Here is a 20,800-nt window from a genome sequence, read left to right as displayed (position 1 = left end):
GTCCTCGACTTACAACAGTTCATATAGTGAACAAAGTTACAACGGCACTAAAAAAAGTGTCTTATGACTGTTTTTCACACTTATGACCGTTGCAGCATCCCCATGGTCGTGTGATCAAAGTTTGGGTGCTTGTCAAGCAGTTCATAGTTATGATGGTCGCAGTGTCCCAGGGCATGTGATTGCCTTTTGTGACCTTCCTACAAGCAAAGTCAATGGGGAAGCCAGATTCACTTAACAACCGTGTTATTAACTTCGCAATTGAAGGTTGAAGGTTGAAGGTTTATTGCATTTATATGCCACCCTATTCCCTGCGGGACTCAGGGCGGCTAACAAACCAAAGGGGGGGGGGTAAAACAAGAAGGTAATGCAATGCAATGATTCACTTAACAACTGTGACAAGAAAGATCGTAAAATGGGACAAAACTTACAAATGTCTTGCTTAACAATATAAATTTGGACTCGATTGTGGTCGTAAGTCAAGGACTATCTGTACTTAACTCCTGGTAGTCACAAAAATATTTACTACCCTCTGCTATGTATGTTAGTCACAGCAACTGCTGTTGGCATTTGGTCATGGTTAGAACCACAATCCGCGAGTTTTTCCACCGCTGGTTGGTTTTCTTACAAAACATGCAAGAGTTCGATATAGGAAAAATAAAAAGAGAAAAGAATATAGAATGTATTCAATGCATTTCAGGAATCACAGTGAGTACCATATGATACACAGGTCTTTATTTGTGAAATTTCATAATAAGTGAGATTTCCTACAGAGGTTTGGATAGAGATTGTTAGAATTATGTAAGTTGCTGATCATACACAATCATATACCTGTTTCTGTGATTAGGTCAATTATCCAGCTACCCAGAGACAGAGATTTGTAAATAGGTTGGACCTAGACCAGTGATGGTGAACCTTATAGGTACAGAGTGCCCAAACTGGAAGGTGTGTGTGCCCGTGTGCCATAGCACTGGAAACTCGACGACCAGCTGTCCGGCATGCATACATGCCTTGGAAACGTGATGACCAGCTGACTGAACTCGGGTGACAGCGCGCATGCCCACAGAGAGGACTCTACATGCCACCTCTGGCATGCGTGCCATGGGTTTGCCATCACAGACCTAGACAGGAATAAGTAGAAAATACTAGATTGATGCACAGACACTGATACTTTATCTGCTTCCCAAATCTTTAAACTGTCATTACCTACCTTGCTAATTTGTTCAAAGGTTTTTAAGTGCTCACTAAAAACACAATTACTTTTCATGTAAGAGTCTGATCATTATAAACTTGAAATCAGTTTACCTTTTTTTGTTGCTGTATTAACATTTCCAAAGCATTACTGTTTTGCTGATTGGCTTACAGAGACTCTTCAACCGTGAAATTGTCCACTAAAATTACAGCTGAGAATATGTATTAGAGGTGAATTGAAAATTACCTTAGAAAATAAATGTATTATTCTCCCGGCAATCATTTTTTTGTAACCTCTTTACCTTTGGTTTTAGACTAATAATTATTTTTGCCACATGAAAGATCTAGCTCAGGTTTCTATCATTGACAGCGTTTATATTATACAGTAGATTTGATTAGGATTTAGAGTGTTGTAAAAATCCTTCATTGTGCTTCAGTTCATTGTGAGAAGTTGCAATATGATTTATTTCTATGCATACAGCAGGCTATGCGCATACAGCATTCTTGTTTTGTTAACTAGCTACTTATTATATGTATTCTTCATGAGAAAGACGCTTTGCTAGGAATAGACATTGTGGCCTTTCCTAATCTTGGTTGCAATCTAGATATCGTGGAATTTTGCCAAGTGAAACTTTGGTAATCAGAAGAAGAAACGAGAGGGGAAGCTATTAAATAGATTATGATCTTAAGGTTTTAAGTTCTATCTCTTAGTGGATCAATGACTTGGTGCCAGTTTTTGGGATTTTTGGGTGTTCAAACATATTAATTGCATGACAATTTTATGATTTAAGTTAGGAAATGGTAGCTGCCATGATGCTATTGATTCTGGTTCCAATAATACATTTTAATTTTTAAAGCCTACAAATTAAGAAAGAATGAGCTGGTATTGCAAATGTGAGACATTCAACTTTCAGTCAAAACTGAACATGTTTCCAAGCCTCGTGGCTACAGAGAAAAATGTGTACGTTTTTGGCAGTGTCTGTCAAAAGAACAAAAACTAGAAAGACTGAATGGCTCTGATGGGTTTCCATGAGAGAGTTCTGCATTGCACATTAGCTGGAGTTTTTCATATCCTTTTACCTTTCTATGGTTATTACAATTCCCAACCCATCTTTCCTGTTAAAATTTTGCATCCAGTCCATTGTGTCATGTGAGAATATTTTGTGAGAGGCATTCCTATTTTAAGAGTTGGGCAAGTGTAACAGGAATGTCACCAATGATACCGACACCTAGACAATGATCCCCATTTAGCAAATAAGAGCTTTGCTTGAACAATTAAGCAGAAAACATTTGGGTTTCAGTGCAACAAACTAAATTAAATTACCATTCTTTTTCTAATCTGTATCTAGTTTTCAAATCTTTGATAACTCTTTCATTACAGCCTGCTAAAGTCTTTCAATGTGTGGAGGAAAGTACAGTTATTATATCTACCTGAGCCTCTATACCAGCAGTGATTGTAACTAACAAAAGAGACCTAGATTTTCCATTTCCTTTTGCAGATACACATGCTGAGAGAATTTGTTTCATAGACTTTTTAATCTTTTATGAGTCTGAAAGAAACCTGGAGGAATTTGAATATGAGATTTTCTTCTTTAATTGTCTCCTTTTAATATAACTTTTCATGTGGTCAGCTATGTTTAAAACCAGTTGATGATCTTTTTAATAAAATGTAGCTGGCCCGTTTGATCAGCTGGTGTAGCCGCCCGACGAAGTCAATGCATTACCAATTGTTTATTGCCAAGCTTGTAACCAGGCTGGCTCTTCCTTATAAATATTAACTGATAAAGGGATAAAAAGGAGCTGCAAGTTCAGCACTTGAAACAAATGCTAAACTTTTTCTGGATGAGCTGAGTGTGATGGCAGGTGAAACCAAGTGGGAAGGAATGTTCCAGAAGAATCAATTAGCAGGCATTGGTCTTACCAGTTTGTGCAAATCTAGCCTTCAGTTTGGTTTTTTAAATATTTTAATTAATCTGTGCAAAATGTGCAGGTCATGGAACAGTGTCAGTGGAATTATGCTCAAGGGTCTCCCCAAACCACTTGCAGAAGCTAAATTTCTGGTACTACAATATAGCACAACAGCAGGGATAGATGAATTTCATTCAGTTTGCTGATTCCTTGAGCACATTTTGATGACTCGAGAAGGTTACGGTTAGCCATAAAAACACTTTGGGGCCTTCCTTCATGGATATCATAGCTGCAAGGCATCCTACTGTGACCGAGTTTGAGGTTGCTGTGTTACACAAACAATAGCCAAGTAGCTTCTTCTAGAGGGGAAATAAGACCTGCAGTGGTTTAAAAAAATCGGAATGATGTCATGGCAGAACTTTTAGAAATTGAAGATTTTAAAAAATCAGCTGTTGAGACAGCCACATTAAGGGAAGTTTCCTGACCTACTTTATTTTGAAAGAGGAAGATTCCTCATGTTGCTAGATTCGCTCTGGAATGGTTTGCAAATGGTGTTGATGATATTTCTTAATGAGGAAATTTCTTTAAATGCAAAATAGCTCCTATTATTTAGCATTTGTATGCCAAATCCAGTTTGATAGCTTCAACCTCTTCTGTGGACTTTTATTTCAAGCAAGAAATTACTGCAGTTACTATGGACAGGGTGTTTAATTGCAAGAAATGGCTGGCAAATTTAAGAACTGCTTGGATTTATTCAGGAACTATCTGGAAAACACTTTCCTCCACCATTTGATATACTTTCTTGTAATTGTAATAAAAATGCAAGAAATGGAATAAGGAAGCACTTGTACTGCATAGACTTCTTTTGCCAAGCATCAATAGAACAAGATTCCTGGACAATGTGGATGTAAACACACACACCCTTGAGAATGTGTTGCTATGGAGCCAAGTATTTTAAAGTTTTTGAAGGATGAGTGTGTTGCTGTTATTTTGCTCTTTTGAGTCAGGGTTGACTTCTGGAGACTGCCCATACAAGTCCCTGCAGTTTATCTGGCAAGATATTTGGGAGTGATTTGCCCTTGCTTACTTCCTGGGTCTAAGAGAGTGACTGGCCCAAGGTCACCTAGTTGATTTCTTACCTAAGTCTAGACTAGACTAGAACTCAGGGCCTGCTGGTTAAAATGATGGGAAATTGTCTTGTAAAGTAGTGGGATAAAATTATATGAAGCTTTTAGAAACTGACAGTGCAGCTCACCGGGTGCTACATCAGTATGCCAGCAGTGAGTGATCTGGTGGGCATTTCTTTTGTACCCTTCAGGATTTTGTCCCATTGGATTTTATTTGTTTAAATTATTATAAATGATTTTAAAATGAAAATCAAACACACTGTGAAGCAGAGTACCAGCTCCAGGCACCATTATTATTAAGTAATCTAAGAAAATAAATATGTGAAGAAATGCAGACTAAGGCTTTGTCTGAGAGTATGGCCAGCTATTCTGAAAGAAATAGAAGCGCTGTGGTGTGCTGAATGAGATGTGGAACTAGGAATGGGAAAACCTGGGTACTAGGTCACCCTCACACACTAGCTGCCAAGGTGATTATGGAGTAGTTAGTTTCTCACAATCCATCCATCACTTCATGGGTTGTTGTGGGAATAAAAATGGATGAGGAAGTGTTGTGTGTGCTATCTTTGAACTCCTGAAGGAAAGATGGATGTAAATCTAATAAATAAAAAGAGAAATGTAAGCTGCAAGGGAACATCCTAACTCCTACCAGCCGTAATACCTCCCAGCATGTTCCCTTGTAAACTAGTGATGTTTACCTTCTGGTCAGTGTACACCAGAAGTGTCAAACTCATGACATCCAGTTGTTGTCATGTGACATATTGCAACTCCCCCCTTTGCTAAATGGGTAGGTGTGGCCAGTGTGTGATGCATCTGGCCCACGGGCTGCGAGTTTGACACCCCTGGTGCATATCTTGTGACTAGCCATTGCTCCTGTGACAGAGTTTTGTTGATTCAACCCTATCTCTATGGCGGTCATGATGTGCTCTTAAGCCCCAAAGTCTCAAAAGATTGCAAATATTTATTTCACCTCAGGAAATGGTGATTCTCCAGAACCTTATTTATTAGTGCATCCAGAGAGCAAATCTGTAACATTAGTGCTGGAGATATATGCTTTATCTCAGAGCTGTGACACATCCTTAACTTAACTTAGCTACTTGAGGTTCTGATTTAGAGAGGTAATTTGACAGCCTGCTTCAGATAGTAGGAGCTGGGGAAAGTCAATCATTGAAATTTTGGAGCAGGTAGAAAGAGGGAGGGGTTGGGTCATTAGAACAATCCTTAGAGATTCTAACCAATGAAGGCAAACCTAAATTTCCTGTTGAGCTTCATATTGTCATCCTCCTCAGCTGGCTAGGTTAAATTTATGGCTGGGAATATATTTCTAATCCGGTAAAATGGAAAGCTTTTCAGTACAAGGCTTGATAGAAGCAGATCTGGCAGGACATGTTAAATCAGAGGTGAAATCCTCCCGGTTCGGCCCAGTTCGACTGAACTGGTAGGGACGATTGTCCTTGATTCTGTGAACCGGTATTTTAAAAAAATCTTTCCAGGATTGCACACCTCAGCTATGAGTATTGTGATTGTCAGAAGCTTTTCCCCTGCTTTTTAAAGTATTCTTTCCTGCTGGTTCGCATGAATAGGCAGGGAAAAAATGCTTTAAAAAGCGGTGGGAGGATGCTGCGAAAGAGAGAGAGAGAGAGAAAGGAGGGAGGGAGGGAAAAAAGGAGAGGGAGGGAGGATCACAAACCTGGCACTAGACGCAGCTTCAGAGGATACCTTGAAAGAAAATAGCAATCCAGGGCTGGAAGGTACCTGGAGGTCATCTAGTACAACCCCCTGCTTCATCAGGACATTGTTAAAGTGAGTTTCTGTCTTTTGTCACCCCAGTCACATGACTATATAGCCATGCCCACCCAGTCACATGATCCCCACCAAGCCACGCCCACAGAACCAGTAGGGAATTTTTTTAGATCTCACGCACTGTGTTAAAGTGGTGAGTTTGCACATGTTTGCGTATGTGTACGCAAACCAGATGTTATCATCTGTTAACATCTTCTTTGCTGTATCTTGTTGGATGACCAAATTTTCAGGAGAAAAAAAGAAAGAAAGAAGAGGGAAGGAAGGAAGGAAGGAAGGGAAGGAAAAAGAAAGAAAGAAAGAAAGAAGAAAGAAAGAAAGAAAGAAAAGAAGAAAGAGAAGAAAGAAGAAGCAAGCATGGTAGCCATTTTGGTCCATGAAGGGATAATGACACAGATCTATAGCTGAGTTCTGCCTTACCAGAATGCCATGATGGATTTGGGAATTGAATGTAGAGAGTGAATTAGGTAATGTGGATATCTAATAGAACTTTTCCACAGCAGCATTTTACATGATTTTGGGATGTTTTCACGCACCAGTGATGGGCATGCCCTGGTATAGGTGCCTGCTGGGAGCAGCAGCCACTATACCGGAATGGTTCTGTGGAGGGCCTGCCCGCCCGCCCATGTTCCTTACCTGTATTTGAGCCAACTGGGCCATTTGCGCGCACACACGCATTGTATGGTGCCTGCGCAGTGCTCCGCTGAGCAGCTGGAGTGTCGCAGGGCAGTGGGTGCCCATGCGTGCATAGCGCCCGTACACGTGGTCGATGCCCGGCCCGTTGCAGCGTACCAGTTGCGACAGGATCTGGAACCCACCACTGCACTGGACGTCACTGATTAACTGGTTACTCTTTAGTAAGATGGGGAGTCAATAAATTTAATAAATAACTAGATAATTAAATAACATCTGTCTGAGGGATCAGTCACTTTAATTTTGACTCCATGCTCTAGTAAATCACTGCAGAGTGGTTTTCCTTTGAAGTCCCACAGTTCTGCAGTCTTGTGGAATTTTCTCATGGGGGGAGGCAGGATTGTTTCTCATTCTTCCTTGGAGTACAGGATCAGACCAGCCTCTCTGTCTCTCTGTCTCTGTCTCTGTCTCTCTCTCTCCCCCTCCCTGTGCCCCCTATAAGGTCCCGTGCCCTGCTCCTGGCATTGGTCTGTTTCTTCTGCACTGTTTAGCAATTAACCTGCCCCATCTCCATAGCAACCGATCCATTGAAAATGATTGAAGAAATACTTTGGGCCTTGCACAATTACAGCACCTCTCAGTCCTTCAGTATAGTAGACCACCTTCTTTAGATTTCTGCCTGATGGGGTTTTGTTACTCCACAACTGGCAGTAGTCAAAGGCTAGGACAGAGATTGGATTGTAGTTTTTGCAGTCTGCTGTCAGTCAACTGGATGATAAGCACTAAATGATTAAATGTGTTCTCTGGGTTTGAAGATGGTCAGAAATGAAGATGGCCGGGATCACTTTTGAACTGCCCTGTGAGGATTTATTGGAAATGCTGATAATGTAAAAATATACACCTTGCTCAGGGACAGAATAAGTTGTTGTTTCCTTTAACTCTGAAAAACATATTATTTATTATTAATTAGATTATAATCACAACATACAATTATAAATAATACATAATACTTATACATTATAATTATATATAATCCATAAGCTTTATACATTATTTATATTATTTAAACAATGGCTGCCACAGCTCCAGTGGACTCTTCAGAAACTTAGGGAGCATGCATAATTCACAAGGGAGTTGGGAGAAAAGAATGATGGCTTACATGTGTGTATGTGAAGGCTGGACAGATTTGATGAGATGCATTGGGTAGAGAGTGATAAAGCTCCCACGGTTTTTTGCTGCAGGATTTTGCATAATCTCAAAGACATAAGGTCATAGTGAATGTTTCTAGCATTCTAACCAATTTCATTGTATACATGATATACAATGACAATAAAGGCTATACTGTACATTCCCCTCAAGTGTCCAATGTCAGACGAGAGGCAGTAGCATCTTAAACAGGGCTGGGCAAAATGGTTTGAATTTTAAGTAGCTACAGTTTTGAAATAGCCTGGTTCAAGTTTGAAACAGTTGTTTCAAATTTGAAGCAGGCTGTTTTGATAATTGTGGAAAGGTTTCCAGAGCTATTTCTAGCTCAAAACACTTCCAAGATGATTGAAATTGTGAGTTTCAAGTCTGAAAAAGCTGTTCTGAGTTCAAAGCAAGGCATTTTGAATTTGAGGTGTTTCAGATTTGAAACATTTTGCTATTCCTGTCATTACTCTTGGAAAGAATTGAAAAAGCACATGTTGGTTGGTTTTGTTAAACTGGAAGTTTTCTTGCAGTTCCTTCAGCTTTCAGTATAGCAACATGTAATAATATTATAATTTTGAATAAAGTGAAGGGAATTTGATTCTGTAACTCCTAAGGAAGTGGACATGATTCTCCAGTTATGAACTTGGCCACCTTTTGGTTAGAGCCAAACCTGTTAATGTCATTATTTCATTTCATTTATTATTTTATTTATTACATTTATATGCTGCTCATCTCACTATCAAAGCGCTCTGGATGGTTAATGGCATGGTTGGGCCCATGCTGTGTTGTCTGCTTTCTACATGATGGATTAGTTCCCTCAGCCTTCAAGGAGATCATGGTGTACTACCTCCTTAAGGAGGTCATGACTGAAGCCAACCCTCTTGGATAATTTCCATCCAGTCTTCAATACCTCCATTTTTGAAGAAGGTGGTAAGGTAATCAGGTTTCAGCTCCTGTCAGCCCTGCTATGCAGACCAGAGCAGGAAATCACCTCCATAGGAAGGCTAATCTACTCTTATGGAGATTGGCTATAATAGCTAATTTTTCCTCAGATTCCTGTCCTTCTGTGAATTAGGGAGCTGTCTGCCTGTGCCATTTCCAAATTTGGTATTGTTCTTAGAAATTCAAATGTGTTTCAACCCCTTTTGCCAAGATAACACTTCTTGCATATTTCTGCCAGGGTCATCTTCCCTTACATTCTGCAACTCCAAAGGACCTGGGAGGATTATCTTGATATGTTTTAGTCAGGTTTTTAGCCTGGCATCCAATACATAAACACATTGGTTCCACTTGTGGATTATCTGTGGTGGAAGCCTAGATGGGGGGGCATCCATCCTGGGGTTCCTTGATTGCACAGTGGCTTTTGATATCATTGACCATAGTATACCTATTGGGACAGATTTGAGGAGCTGGGAGTTGGAGGTCCTGTTTGTGACCCCAACAGAGTTTCCTACTGCTCCCACCCATGTGACTTTCCTCAAACTGATGAAAACTTGGTTGTTTCCCAGGCCTTTGGAAAAAGGGAGTAGTGAGCCTCCTTGCTTAATTTGGTTTTTTATATCAGGTGCTTGTTATCATATCTTATATGTCATATCGTATCTCCTTTTTAATTTATTTTTATTTGTAAGCCTCTAAATAAATAAATCGGATAAACAAGTGGGAAAATGTCTCGTTGGCTCATGGGATAGCTGTGCTCATCTGTTGTAGGCCTAGTGTGGCTAGCTGTACTTTTAAATATTGGTTATTAAAACTTTTTTTAGGTGATCAAAGGTGATGAATGATTTCATACTTCATCGTGCAAGGAAGAGTTGAAAGGAAGTAAAAGCTTGACAATAAACAATCTGTAAATCTGTGATGGAGATTAATTTGAAACTGGAGACCTGTTGCTCGCAGGGTCTTTGTCATGGTGCTAGTCTAGAGGTAGGAAATGCTTAGGATCTCGTGGTATAACAAAAGGGAGGAAAAGTCTGGAGGAAAAGGAGGGGGAAGTTCCTGTCCATCTGCTGAAGCCAGTCCCTGAGGAAAATAGAGTAATTCTCCTTAAATTTGATTAGAATGTACACTTTAAATGTGCATTGATAGCCTACATTAAAATGAAATTTTGTAGCGTACAGCTCTCAAAGGGTCACCACCTCCAATATACACTACATAAACATGACAAAATCAATCAACAAATAAAAATGTATGCATATACCCACATATACTATATGACACAGAGGAACAATATGTTCTAGTTCGGATTCACTCTCCTTTTTATAGGCAAAATGTAAGAAACCAATATTCAAAATAAACCCCTTCCACTTTTCTACAACTATAATGGATTGAATGAGGCATTAATCTAGTAGTGATCATTTGGCCTTGTGATCCAAATGTTGGCCTTGATTTATACCCAGATTATCTTTCTCAGTTCTAACAAGAATACAGCCACAACTGGAAAGGCCTCAGAATACCCAAGGGTGGGGTGTGGGAGTGTCAAGGAATAATTTAACAGTACAAATTGCATCAAAAACAATAACAAAAAACTCATAGCTACAGTACTTATAAAGTATGATATGCACATTTCCAAATGGGAATCTAATTAGGTGCTTCATGTAGGTAGCAGAACTGTAGAGTCCCTGTGAGTGTAGCAGTCAGAAATTGTTGTTGGTAGCGTTGAAGAAATAAACCTCTGGCATCCCCCCCCCCAAAAAAGACATTTTACCTGTTTACTCAGTACAGGTAGTCCTCAACTTACAATCATTTTTTAATGACAACTTGAAGTTACAGTGCAATGAAAAAAGTGACATGATTATTTTTCACACTTCGGACTGTTGCAGCATCCCATGGTCACATGATTAAAATTCAGATGCTGGGCAACTGGTTCATATTTATTCATAGTTGCAGTGTCCTGGGGTCATGTGATCACCTTTTGTGATCTTCTGACAAGCAAAGTCAGCAGGAAGCCAAATTCACTTAACCACCAGGTTATTAACTTAACAACTACAGTGATTCACTTAACTGTGGTAAGAAAGGTCATAAAATGGGGCAAAAATCACTTAACTGTGTCGCTTAGCAACATAAATTCTGGGTTTAATTACGGTGATAAGTCAATGGCTATTTCTAATAAAAATACAGGTTTTCTTCTTCAAACTGGGTGTTGTATGGCATAATTTAAAAAAAAATCATCTGCACAGTTTATGATGAAAACGATTAGGCAGCTGTCTAGAGTAGGAAAAAGAGCTTGGGTTATAACTAAAACTTTGTGGGGCAAAGAAGGATTTTAAAACCAGCATTTATTTGGGTTCATGTTTAAGTGAGTCACACGGGAGCCTTTTAGCAGCTACAGTTAACATTCCAATTTTACCAATTCCAAAAATGTCAGGTTTTTTTTTTCTCTTTTTCATTCTTACTTTATGAAGAAACGGTGTGTTCTGCTTAATGGTGAGAGAAGAACAAACTGAATTACAGTTGGCATGTGTAATATGAACAAACAACGTTATGATATTTATGTAGTTACTTACCAAGCACATCTAAATTACCGATATTAAAGTAACCAAAATATTTTTACAATCTTCAAGGCATGTCACAACTTTCCTAATGTTTGAAAATTGAAAGTTGAAAAATTTGACATGTCCTACATGCCCTGGACATTAGCTCTTGTATTTTTTTCTTATATTCCTTATTCCTTTTTTTTCTGCACCATCTCCTGTACTGCAACCCTGCACCTTTTTCTGCATTACACATTCAGGATAGGGAATTAGTGGCCCTTCAAATGTTGTTGAGCAGTAAGTCAATGTTTCTCTGCAGTTTCTTAACCATGCTGGGTGGAGCTGCTAGGAATTATGGTTAAGTAACATCTGAAGAGGCACAGATTCCTTGCTGTTAGTCTCACCTAATTAAGTCTGCTTAATAACTCTTCCAATTCATCTTACATAATTTAATAAATGCAGGAGTGACCTAATGGAATGATTCTCATGGCTGAAGAATGTATTCAGAAGGAAGAGAAAAAAATCAAAACAGAAGAAAAGTTGCACTATAAAATAAAAGACCCAAAGTTAGTAGAACTTAAAGAGCAAAGGTTAAATAGTCTAGCATAAATAAAAGCAATACTGTAGTTGATGCCTATCATCATCTAAGCAACCAAGGAAAAATGTTGATGAGGCTTTCCAAAAACAAATTGCAGATCTTTCAAAGAAGCAGAAAGTAGTAAAGATAGTCTTCACTTACCAACCACAGTTGGAATTGGTAACTCCATAACTAAGCAATATGGCTGTTAAATGAAAGTCACATGCGTATGCCATTCTTATGATGTCAGTTCCACTATGATTATTAAACAAATCATGATGGGTATTAAGTGCAACATTATATGACCAACAACTTGTCATTTTCTGCTGGCTTCCCCATTGACTTTGTCAGACACTGGCTATTAAGGTTGCAAATGGGGATCATGTGACTGCGGGATCTGTAACTATTGTAAATACTCACTAGTCGTAATGTGGCTATATCACAATCATGTCCCTGTGGGGATGCTCTGATGGCTGCAAGTTTGAGTTGTTAAAACTTTTTCAGTACCATCATAACTTCACATAGTCACTGAACAAGATAAGTAAGTAAGAACTACCTGTATTGAAGGGAAACTTTTAAGTTCCTGATTTCTGTTAGCAGATTTCCGAATATGGTATTTCAGGTAAGTTCAAGATTTATCCTGTGGATAAGTTTCTTCTACAGAGGATAAAAGAAAGCATAAAAGAATTCCTTTTTTAAAAACTTGACACTAGCCAGAAGGGACAACTTATCTGAATGTTTAGTTAGTAAGATATTAGTTGTAGCAGGAAACTGACCATGCAGAGCTGGAATTTTTGATTTTAAAGGAAACGGAATATAATTGAACACACTTCTTGGGAGCTCAAGAAAAAAAGATTTCAATATATTAGGGAGTAAAGAAAACATCTCATGGCAGGAGAAGTAAAGAAAAAGGAGATCAAGATGGATATGAGTTCCTAAAAGAGGAAAAACTAAAAAATGCAATTGAAATATTCTAACAAGGGAGAATAAAGGAAAACAACAGAAGACATCAGTGTATCAGCAAAAGAGGCTTAGTAAATCTGAAACATATGCACACACAAAGGAAATAGAAATTGTGACAAGTCACTGGGGAAGATTAGCTATATGTAACCTAGAAATGTAGAGCTGGCAGTAGGAAACTAAAACTAACAACTACATAAAGCTCTCCTTCAAATTTGTTCAAAATAAAAGGAAGTGAATAAAAATGGCAAAATGCTAAGACGAAGTAATAAAAAAGCAGAACTTTAAATCTTGTTTTGGCTCAGTCTTTCCTAAAAACACGCTTTGGTTCTGTTAGATAATTATGCTGAGCAGAATGAAGGAGCAGAGTTGAAGCATATAATTGATAGAAGCTGTGATTGACAGCCAATTCAATTTAAGTTTTACAAGCCATCAAGTTAAAAGAAAGGGAATAGAAAAAAGGCCTAGTAAATAAACAATGGAAAAGCATATAAAGCAATCTATCTTATTTTCTGCTATACAGCCCCTGTAGGAATCCTATTACCAAATAACACATTTTTGTAATGTCAGCAAGCAGGAAATCAACATAGGATATCGGATTGACTAGGGATTCCTGTTAAGAGGAGAGCGACATAGTTTTGGCACAATATGATATAAAACCTCCGTACAATGTAAAAGAATTTATGTAATTGATTCTACCTTTTGTATGCCACTTGGATAGAGATGATAAGCCACAAGAAGATTACAATATCATAAGCGCACCTACTGTTCCCTTTTATTTGTACTCATTTCTTACGGATATACTTATACCTGCTTATACTTATATGTTTATATGTTATTTCATGCTTATACTTGTTTTCTCTACGTGCTTGATTAACCAAAATAAATAAATAAATATCTGCCCTATGACAATACTGAACTCATTCCAGCAACTCCTATAAAGTTCAGATGAGTCAGTGAGTAAAGACAGACAGCCATACCTTTATGATTAATTGTGCAAAAGCTGGGAAATCAGTTCAAATGCAACTGCAACTGAATTTCAAGTACTTATTTAGTTATTAGCTGTTTTTTTAACATGAGGCCAGCCATGTTTATATAAAGTGGGAGAGAGAGGCCATGTGAAAGTAAGGAACTTCATCCACAGTTGATTGAAAGGTATCACTTAAAACAGAATAGAGCAATTAGGGAGGTGATAGGTGAATTTAAACCAATAAGTAAATATAACCAGCTACGCTCTTGTATCTACTCTAATCAGCTCTGCTTCTAGCCTGAGAGCTACATTCAAGACACGTTTGGGAGTACCGAATATACCAGCAGGGAATATCTCTTCGCTCTGAATGTGTTTATATTTCTGTTGGTCTAGAGCACTAAAAATACTTGGTGATGATCTGGCTGTACCTTGTATTTCTGAGAAATCCTGGAGAACAGATGAAGACAATTGCAAAGAACAAATGTCCCTTTTTTTAACATGCAGAAAAAGCAAGATTGGGGAAACTGTAGATTAGTTAGATAATAATACTATCAGGTATGTTTCTAAAGCAGATCATAAAACAACCATTCTATCAGGAGCTTGAAAAGATTGTGGTAATTATAGGTAGTCCTTCACTTACAACTGCAATTGAGCCAAAAATTTTGTTCCTAAGTGAGACAGTGAGTTTTTCCCCACTTTGGGGCCTTTCTTTCCACCATTATTAAGTGAACCTCCGCAATTGTTAAGTTAGTAACATGGTTGTTAAGTAAATCTGGCTTCCCAGTTGATTTTGCTTGTCACAAGATTGCAAAAGGGGATCGCATGACCCCAGGACCCTGCAACGGTTATAAATATGAGCCATTTGCCAAGTGTCCAAATTTTGATTATTGTGACAACGGGGATACTGCAATAGTTAAGTGTGAAAAAAATCATAAGTCACTTTTTTCAACGCCACTTGTAACTTCAAACTGTCATTAAAGGAATAGTTGTAAGTTGAGGACTGTCTGAACTGGAGTGAGATATTGATTTGTATAACAGGGTTTAGTCCTGGGCGTTGCAGTTTCAACATTTTTATTAAAGGTTTAAGAGGTGGAGGCACAATTTATGAAGTTGTTAGATAATATAACATAGTTAATGTTTTGAGAAATGGAAATTATTTTAAATCTTCATAGATCAGGGCAACATGCTAAAACAACAGAATAAAATTTAATAGAGCAAGAGTCTTCACAATGGAAATCGAACAATGTATTGGTAAATAGATGGATATATCTAGTTTGGCATAATTTTTCTTAAAGAAAAAAAGTGCCTCTCCAATTATTTTATGGAATCAAACAGTTCCAAAAACATTGACCATACTGTTTGAAAATCATCTATCTTCCTGCTTTGACAGACAATATTTTAACTCGTATTAGTAGTCGATTACTGAAAAATGGATATCTGTAATAATTTTTTAAAGCAACTTACGCCTGAAAAGTTTAAATTATTGTATATTAAAATGACAAACACTACAATATCTAGCCAATAAGAAATATGGTTTTCAGCATACATTAGTTGATTCAAAGTCATATCATTGTTGATTCTGATCTACAGTGTGATGATGAAGCTAAATTTCTTATGTTAACTATGTAACTAAATTCACATTAATTGAAACACGTCAGAACATACAAACTCTTTATTCCAGCAGTGGCATAAAATATCTCATAACACTTCTTGAAATTTCTAGTAAAAACAATTTTAATCCTGCCCTAAGACTCTAATCCCGTGATGGCGAACCTATGGCATACATGCCACAGGTGGCACACAGACCCCTCTCTCTGGGCACGTGAGCCGACGCCCCAGTTCAACTCCACTGCACATGCGCACAGACCTCCCACCGCCAGCTGTTTTTTAGGTCTCTGCCGTGCATGTGTGCAGGCTGGGGCACCTGCAGGAGATGCACGCCCCTGTGTGGGGGCCTCGGTGCACTTGAGGCATTCGTGCGTGGGAGGCAGGGCACACGTACATTGCATTATGGGTGCACACGTGCGCTTTTGGCACGCGTTGACAAAATGTTAGTCATCATTCCTCTATCCTCTAGGGCGTTAAGAATAGACATATAGTTTCCAGTTCATGGGAAGTAATTACTATATTCTGTGTTTATCAGACCTATCTTACATCTTTCATTTGGTTTTAAGCATTGATAAGGAATCAGATAAATGAACAAGTTGAGGAAAGGGAAAACAGGATGATCCAAGTTTCATAGAGCCTAGGAAGAGAGGTTGCAGAATGGATATGTTCAGGGTCAGACTAGATAGCCATCTGTTTGGGATGCTTACATTTGGGTTCCGAGGAGACTGGGTTCAATATCCAAAATTCCCCCTTCCAAATATGCCAGAGGTAGGTTTCTGCCGGTTCAGCCTGGATGAGGCAAACTAGTAGTGGCAGCGATGGGAGGCTCCACTCACCCACCCTGACGCTTCTGCACATGCGCAGAAGCATTATGTGAGCACACGAGCAAACCAGTAGTAAAAAAATGGAAACCCACCACTGAACTATACCTGTATAAATCTGTGCAGGATTTTCACCATATCCATGCTTAGTGTTTGCTTTACACATTCTTATATTATTTTGTTAAAAATACAAACGGAAGAATTTTGCTGAACTCATTACTTTGTGAGATTTCTTTTTATTAAATTCTTATCAAGACTAACATGTAATTCAAATTGGATTTTTTTTTTCATTTCACTGACTGCAAATGCTATTTGGCAATCTCGCCATCCATCCATCCAAAATTTCAAAATAACTGCAGAAATATTTCTATGTATTTTCATGAACATGTCTAATGTACACATCTGATCTATCTGCACATTTTTGCAAGTACTTTTATATGTACCTTTCCTAAAATTAACATTTTGGTACATAGTTTTCACAGTGCACAATTTTAAGCATATTGTTCAATTGTAAACAGAATAACAAAATTCCAAGATGCACATTTTGATATTTATTAGTTCTTCAGGCTGTCCTATATATTGCAGCATTCCAATATTTACAGGTGTATAAATTGAATCCACATTTATAAAGGTATTATGCTACTGTTGCTGCTTCAAACATTTTTTCTCCTTAACTGGAATGTAATTAGCTAGCAGTAGCTATTATCAGAGATTGGTGATATTTCCATAGCAGACATGCCTAATATTTGAAAGGAGCCACTATTCTTTAAAAGGCAACTGGTGTCAAATAGCTTCTGCTAAATGGGATGCATTTAGCAAAACTTTAAAGGTTTAACTTTCTAGATCTTTTTTTCCCTCTGGGAGAGAGGCCAATGTTGACTCTGTGTCTCCTCTAGGAAAATTCATTTGCTTGAAGATCTGAAAGAGCTTCCAAGGGAATAAATAACTTGCAAAAAACTGTGTTGCCTTTATTGCCTCTCTTGGGAATTCAGCAAAAAACACAAGGCACAAGATCCTTAGCTATTGCAGTGTTTGGAAAGGAATGGCCATCTGCTAGCCTGAGCAAAACATGCACTGGTTGCAGTCACATGTAAACTAAACCAAGACGTAAATCATAGTTTATTGAGCAAATCAGAGCAGCTTCAATTGCACATTAAACTATGTTTTACATTGTTTATTATAACACACCAGCCAGACATCAAGGATAAATATCTGCTTTTCCTGTCTTCATTCTCTCTGGCTGGATGCCACTGTTGTATATTCACTTCTAATCTAAATTAGTCTTAAATGAATCCTTGAAATAAGCTTTCCTTGTTTCAACAAAGGGAAACGGTTAACCAAGGTTGCAGTTGGGATAGAGGGGAAGAGAAGGTTGATACAAAACAGTCTCTTACATTTTTTTTTAATTTAGTCTCTCTTCTTTTGTCTTACTTTTTCCAGGGGATGTCCTGTTCCAGATGGCTGAAGTCCATAGACAGATTCAAAATCAGTTAGAAGAGATGGTAAACACTTGTGTTCTTATTAACTTGTCTTTTTGCAGAGCCTAGCCAAGGGGCAGCCTGCAGAGCCTTTGATACACGTGGATTTAAAATTTAAACACATCTGCTGTAGAATAGCTGCCAAGTCCTTTAAGTAAGAATAGGGACCTCAATTCAATAAATTGTGGGCCAAACAAAATTGCAAATCATGTGCTGGCTTTTGAAATGTCCAAGAAATCTGACCATTTTCAAGTAATTTCCTGATGAATTAGGAGATATATGTCCTTAATTATGCCTCGACCTATAAGTAGAGTGGCCAATTAAGCTTTACTCAAAAGAATAAGAAATAGAGATTATTTTACATAGAAATATGTTGAATCTCAGCCTAGTGGGGAAGTCGGTTAACAGATGACCTGCATGCCTTCTCTGACTTCTCTCCAGCTGCCAACTAGAAATGAGAAACTTTTATTTTTATGTCTTATGCTTCTTTATTTTCAAGACAGAAGTGAATCAAGTAGCTTTCAGCTAGAGAATATCTTCAAAAATTGTCCTCTAAAGCAGAGTTCAACCATGCTACTTACAACTATTCATTGCTTGTTATTCCAATTATCCATTATTGCTTCATTGCTTTATTTCATTTCATTTTACTATATTTATCTGCCATTCTTTCTATTATCATCCACTTATTGATCTGTCAGGTACCTTAATGTAGATTATTTGTATTTATTTATAGTTTTCCTCCAATGATTAATATTAATATTTACATTTGTTCTGTTCACTTCTCAGCTGAAGTCCTTCCACAATGAACTACACAGCTTGAGCAGAAAGTAGAGCTAGATTCACGGTATTTAAGTGTAAGTAGCAAGCAACTTTTATTGAATGTAAATTGGATTAGTAGCTATGTAGTTATAACATGGCATTATGAAGCTAACAAAGTTCAACTATCTGACAATGAGCAAAACTATAAACTTTGCCTAGAGCAGGGATGACTTTGCAAGAACTGGCCAGATGGCTTAATCTGTTTTTGCAAGGTGCAGATTAAGAAGTGTTTATTCAAGATTGTTTGAATAAGCATTGGAATAAGTGCTGTAAGCAAAAAAAAACATTTATTCAAGATCATTTTATTCAGACAAACTATGCTTTAATTATTGCATAATTGTAAGGATGCTTGTGGTTTAAATTAAATCCACAGGGATTCTCATATAGGTTTTTTTTTAAGGAGATTCACATAGTCCTGGGGGAGGGGAAAGTGTTGTACTGTGTATTGGAATTGGAGTCCCGGGACTCATGGGAAATGCTTTTTTGGCATGTCCCAAAGGAAGACAGCTTTTGTTTCTAATCAATGTGCCCTAATTCAAAACATGTCCTCTACAGCAGGTGTGAGGTTGAGACCTTTCTGCCTGCAGGAAGCATATAAACTATGCTCATTACCCACATGGGAAATCTCTGCCTATGTCTTCAGCCTATTATTATTTCAGCTATTCAGCACTCCCACACATCTTCCATGTTTCAGGCTGCACTAAAGAAGTACCAGACCGAGCAAAGGAATAAAGGGGACGGAGTAGAGAAATGCCAGGGTGAATTAAAGAAGCTTCGGAAGAAGAGCCAAGGAAGCAAAAATCCTCAGAAGTATTCGGATAAGGAGCTGCAGGTAGGTCTCTGAGTGATAAGCTGGGACAGGGCATCATCTAATTGGGATTGTATTTGATTGGCAGGTTGATGTTACCATTATGGGTTGGTCCATGTCAGATGGAACTAATTTGGGTGAAAGTCATTGGCGCTGGCTTTGAACTAGTGGTGGTAACCTCTTACTTTCCCTACCGGTTTGCAAATGTGAGTGCATTTGATTGCACACATGGCTTGCACACATGCGCACGGCTTGAAAATGTGGCTAAATAGGACAGCATAGTGCTTGGGCGGCCCCCACCCACAATTTCTATTACCGATTCGGGGGAACCGGCCTGAACCAACTGAATACCACCTCTGCTTTGAACCCCTTGGTATGAGAAAAGCCAGTATGGCCATAAGAATATAAAAGTTTAATCCTTTACACATATCCTTGGGAGTAGATTTGACTCTGGTCGGTAGGATTTCTTTCTAAGTGAACAATTTGGATTGCGGATCTTTTAACTTGAATAGCTTCACTTTATTCTTTATGACATATAGATAAAGGTGAATATATACTGTAAATCCTGACATTCTATTTTTTGAAGAATTTTATCTACTAATAGTCCAGAATTGGTAACTGATGTGGTCATTGACATCTAAGAATCCACTTAATTTTAAAACCAAAAACTGGTCTGTGTGCCTATATAATGTATTGTTTAGAATGGAACTCATTCTTTCCAAATCTTATATATGCCAAGGTTTGCTGAAAACTACTGATGTACTTTTGTTCAGGCTTTCTGAACTTAACCTTTACTATTTTGGTGAGCTTCTAAGCAATGATTCAAATGTTGATCCAGGTTTTCTTGCCTTGTTAATGTCGTGGCAACAACGTCTGATATTCTGTCTGCAATAGCTACATATTCAATTGTAGAACAGGATTCACGGGTTGAAGTGTATATTACTACAGAGTATGGGTTGAGGGGGGATTAAATCATTACTCCTGTGTGGATTGCCTGCAGCATAAACCTTCTTGGGGTTAAGAGAAGCTGTAGTAGAATTTCTAAGGAAGAATTTGAAGCTTGGGAGAATAAATGAAAAGCTTCAAGTGGAGGAGATTGAAAAACCGAATGGCAGCCAGATTCCCTCACACAGCATTATTCAAACGAATGCCTTGAGTCCAGAGAGCTTCAATCTGAGGCCTACAAGCATAGGCCTCTCTAGCACAGACAGGCCAAGCTACAATACTCACTAATATCAGAGGGTGGGAATTGTGGTTGGATATTTTTAAATTTTCTATACTGCCCATCCCACCTAAGTGACTCTGGAAGGTCTACAAACAACCATATTCACAGTGCAAGCTTAACCCTATCATTTTTTTTTGGTTTTATTGAGCAAATGTGATAATCTGCATTTATTTATTTTTTTGTTTGAAGACTATGCCTAAAAGAATAAAAATTTGCATCCTGA

The 20,800-nt window shown here is 38.1% G+C and overlaps 1 protein-coding gene across 1 annotated transcript in view; it reads left to right on the top strand.

Moving 5' to 3' along the window:
- BAIAP2 (BAR/IMD domain containing adaptor protein 2) overlaps positions 1-20,800 on the top strand; it is a 183,144-nt gene that overhangs the window by 87,760 nt on the left and 74,584 nt on the right. The window contains 4 exon segments of the mRNA XM_032208986.1: positions 17,688-17,749; positions 18,512-18,530; positions 18,533-18,579; positions 19,239-19,376. Coding sequence (XP_032064877.1) covers positions 17,688-17,749; positions 18,512-18,530; positions 18,533-18,579; positions 19,239-19,376 — 266 coding nt within the window.

This window comes from Thamnophis elegans, chromosome 2, assembly GCF_009769535.1.
Source record: "Thamnophis elegans isolate rThaEle1 chromosome 2, rThaEle1.pri, whole genome shotgun sequence".
In the NCBI taxonomy this organism is placed as follows: Eukaryota; Metazoa; Chordata; class Lepidosauria; order Squamata; family Colubridae; genus Thamnophis; species Thamnophis elegans.
The sequence above is the reverse complement of the archived record's forward strand: the minus strand, read 5'-3'. Positions and strand labels throughout refer to the sequence as shown.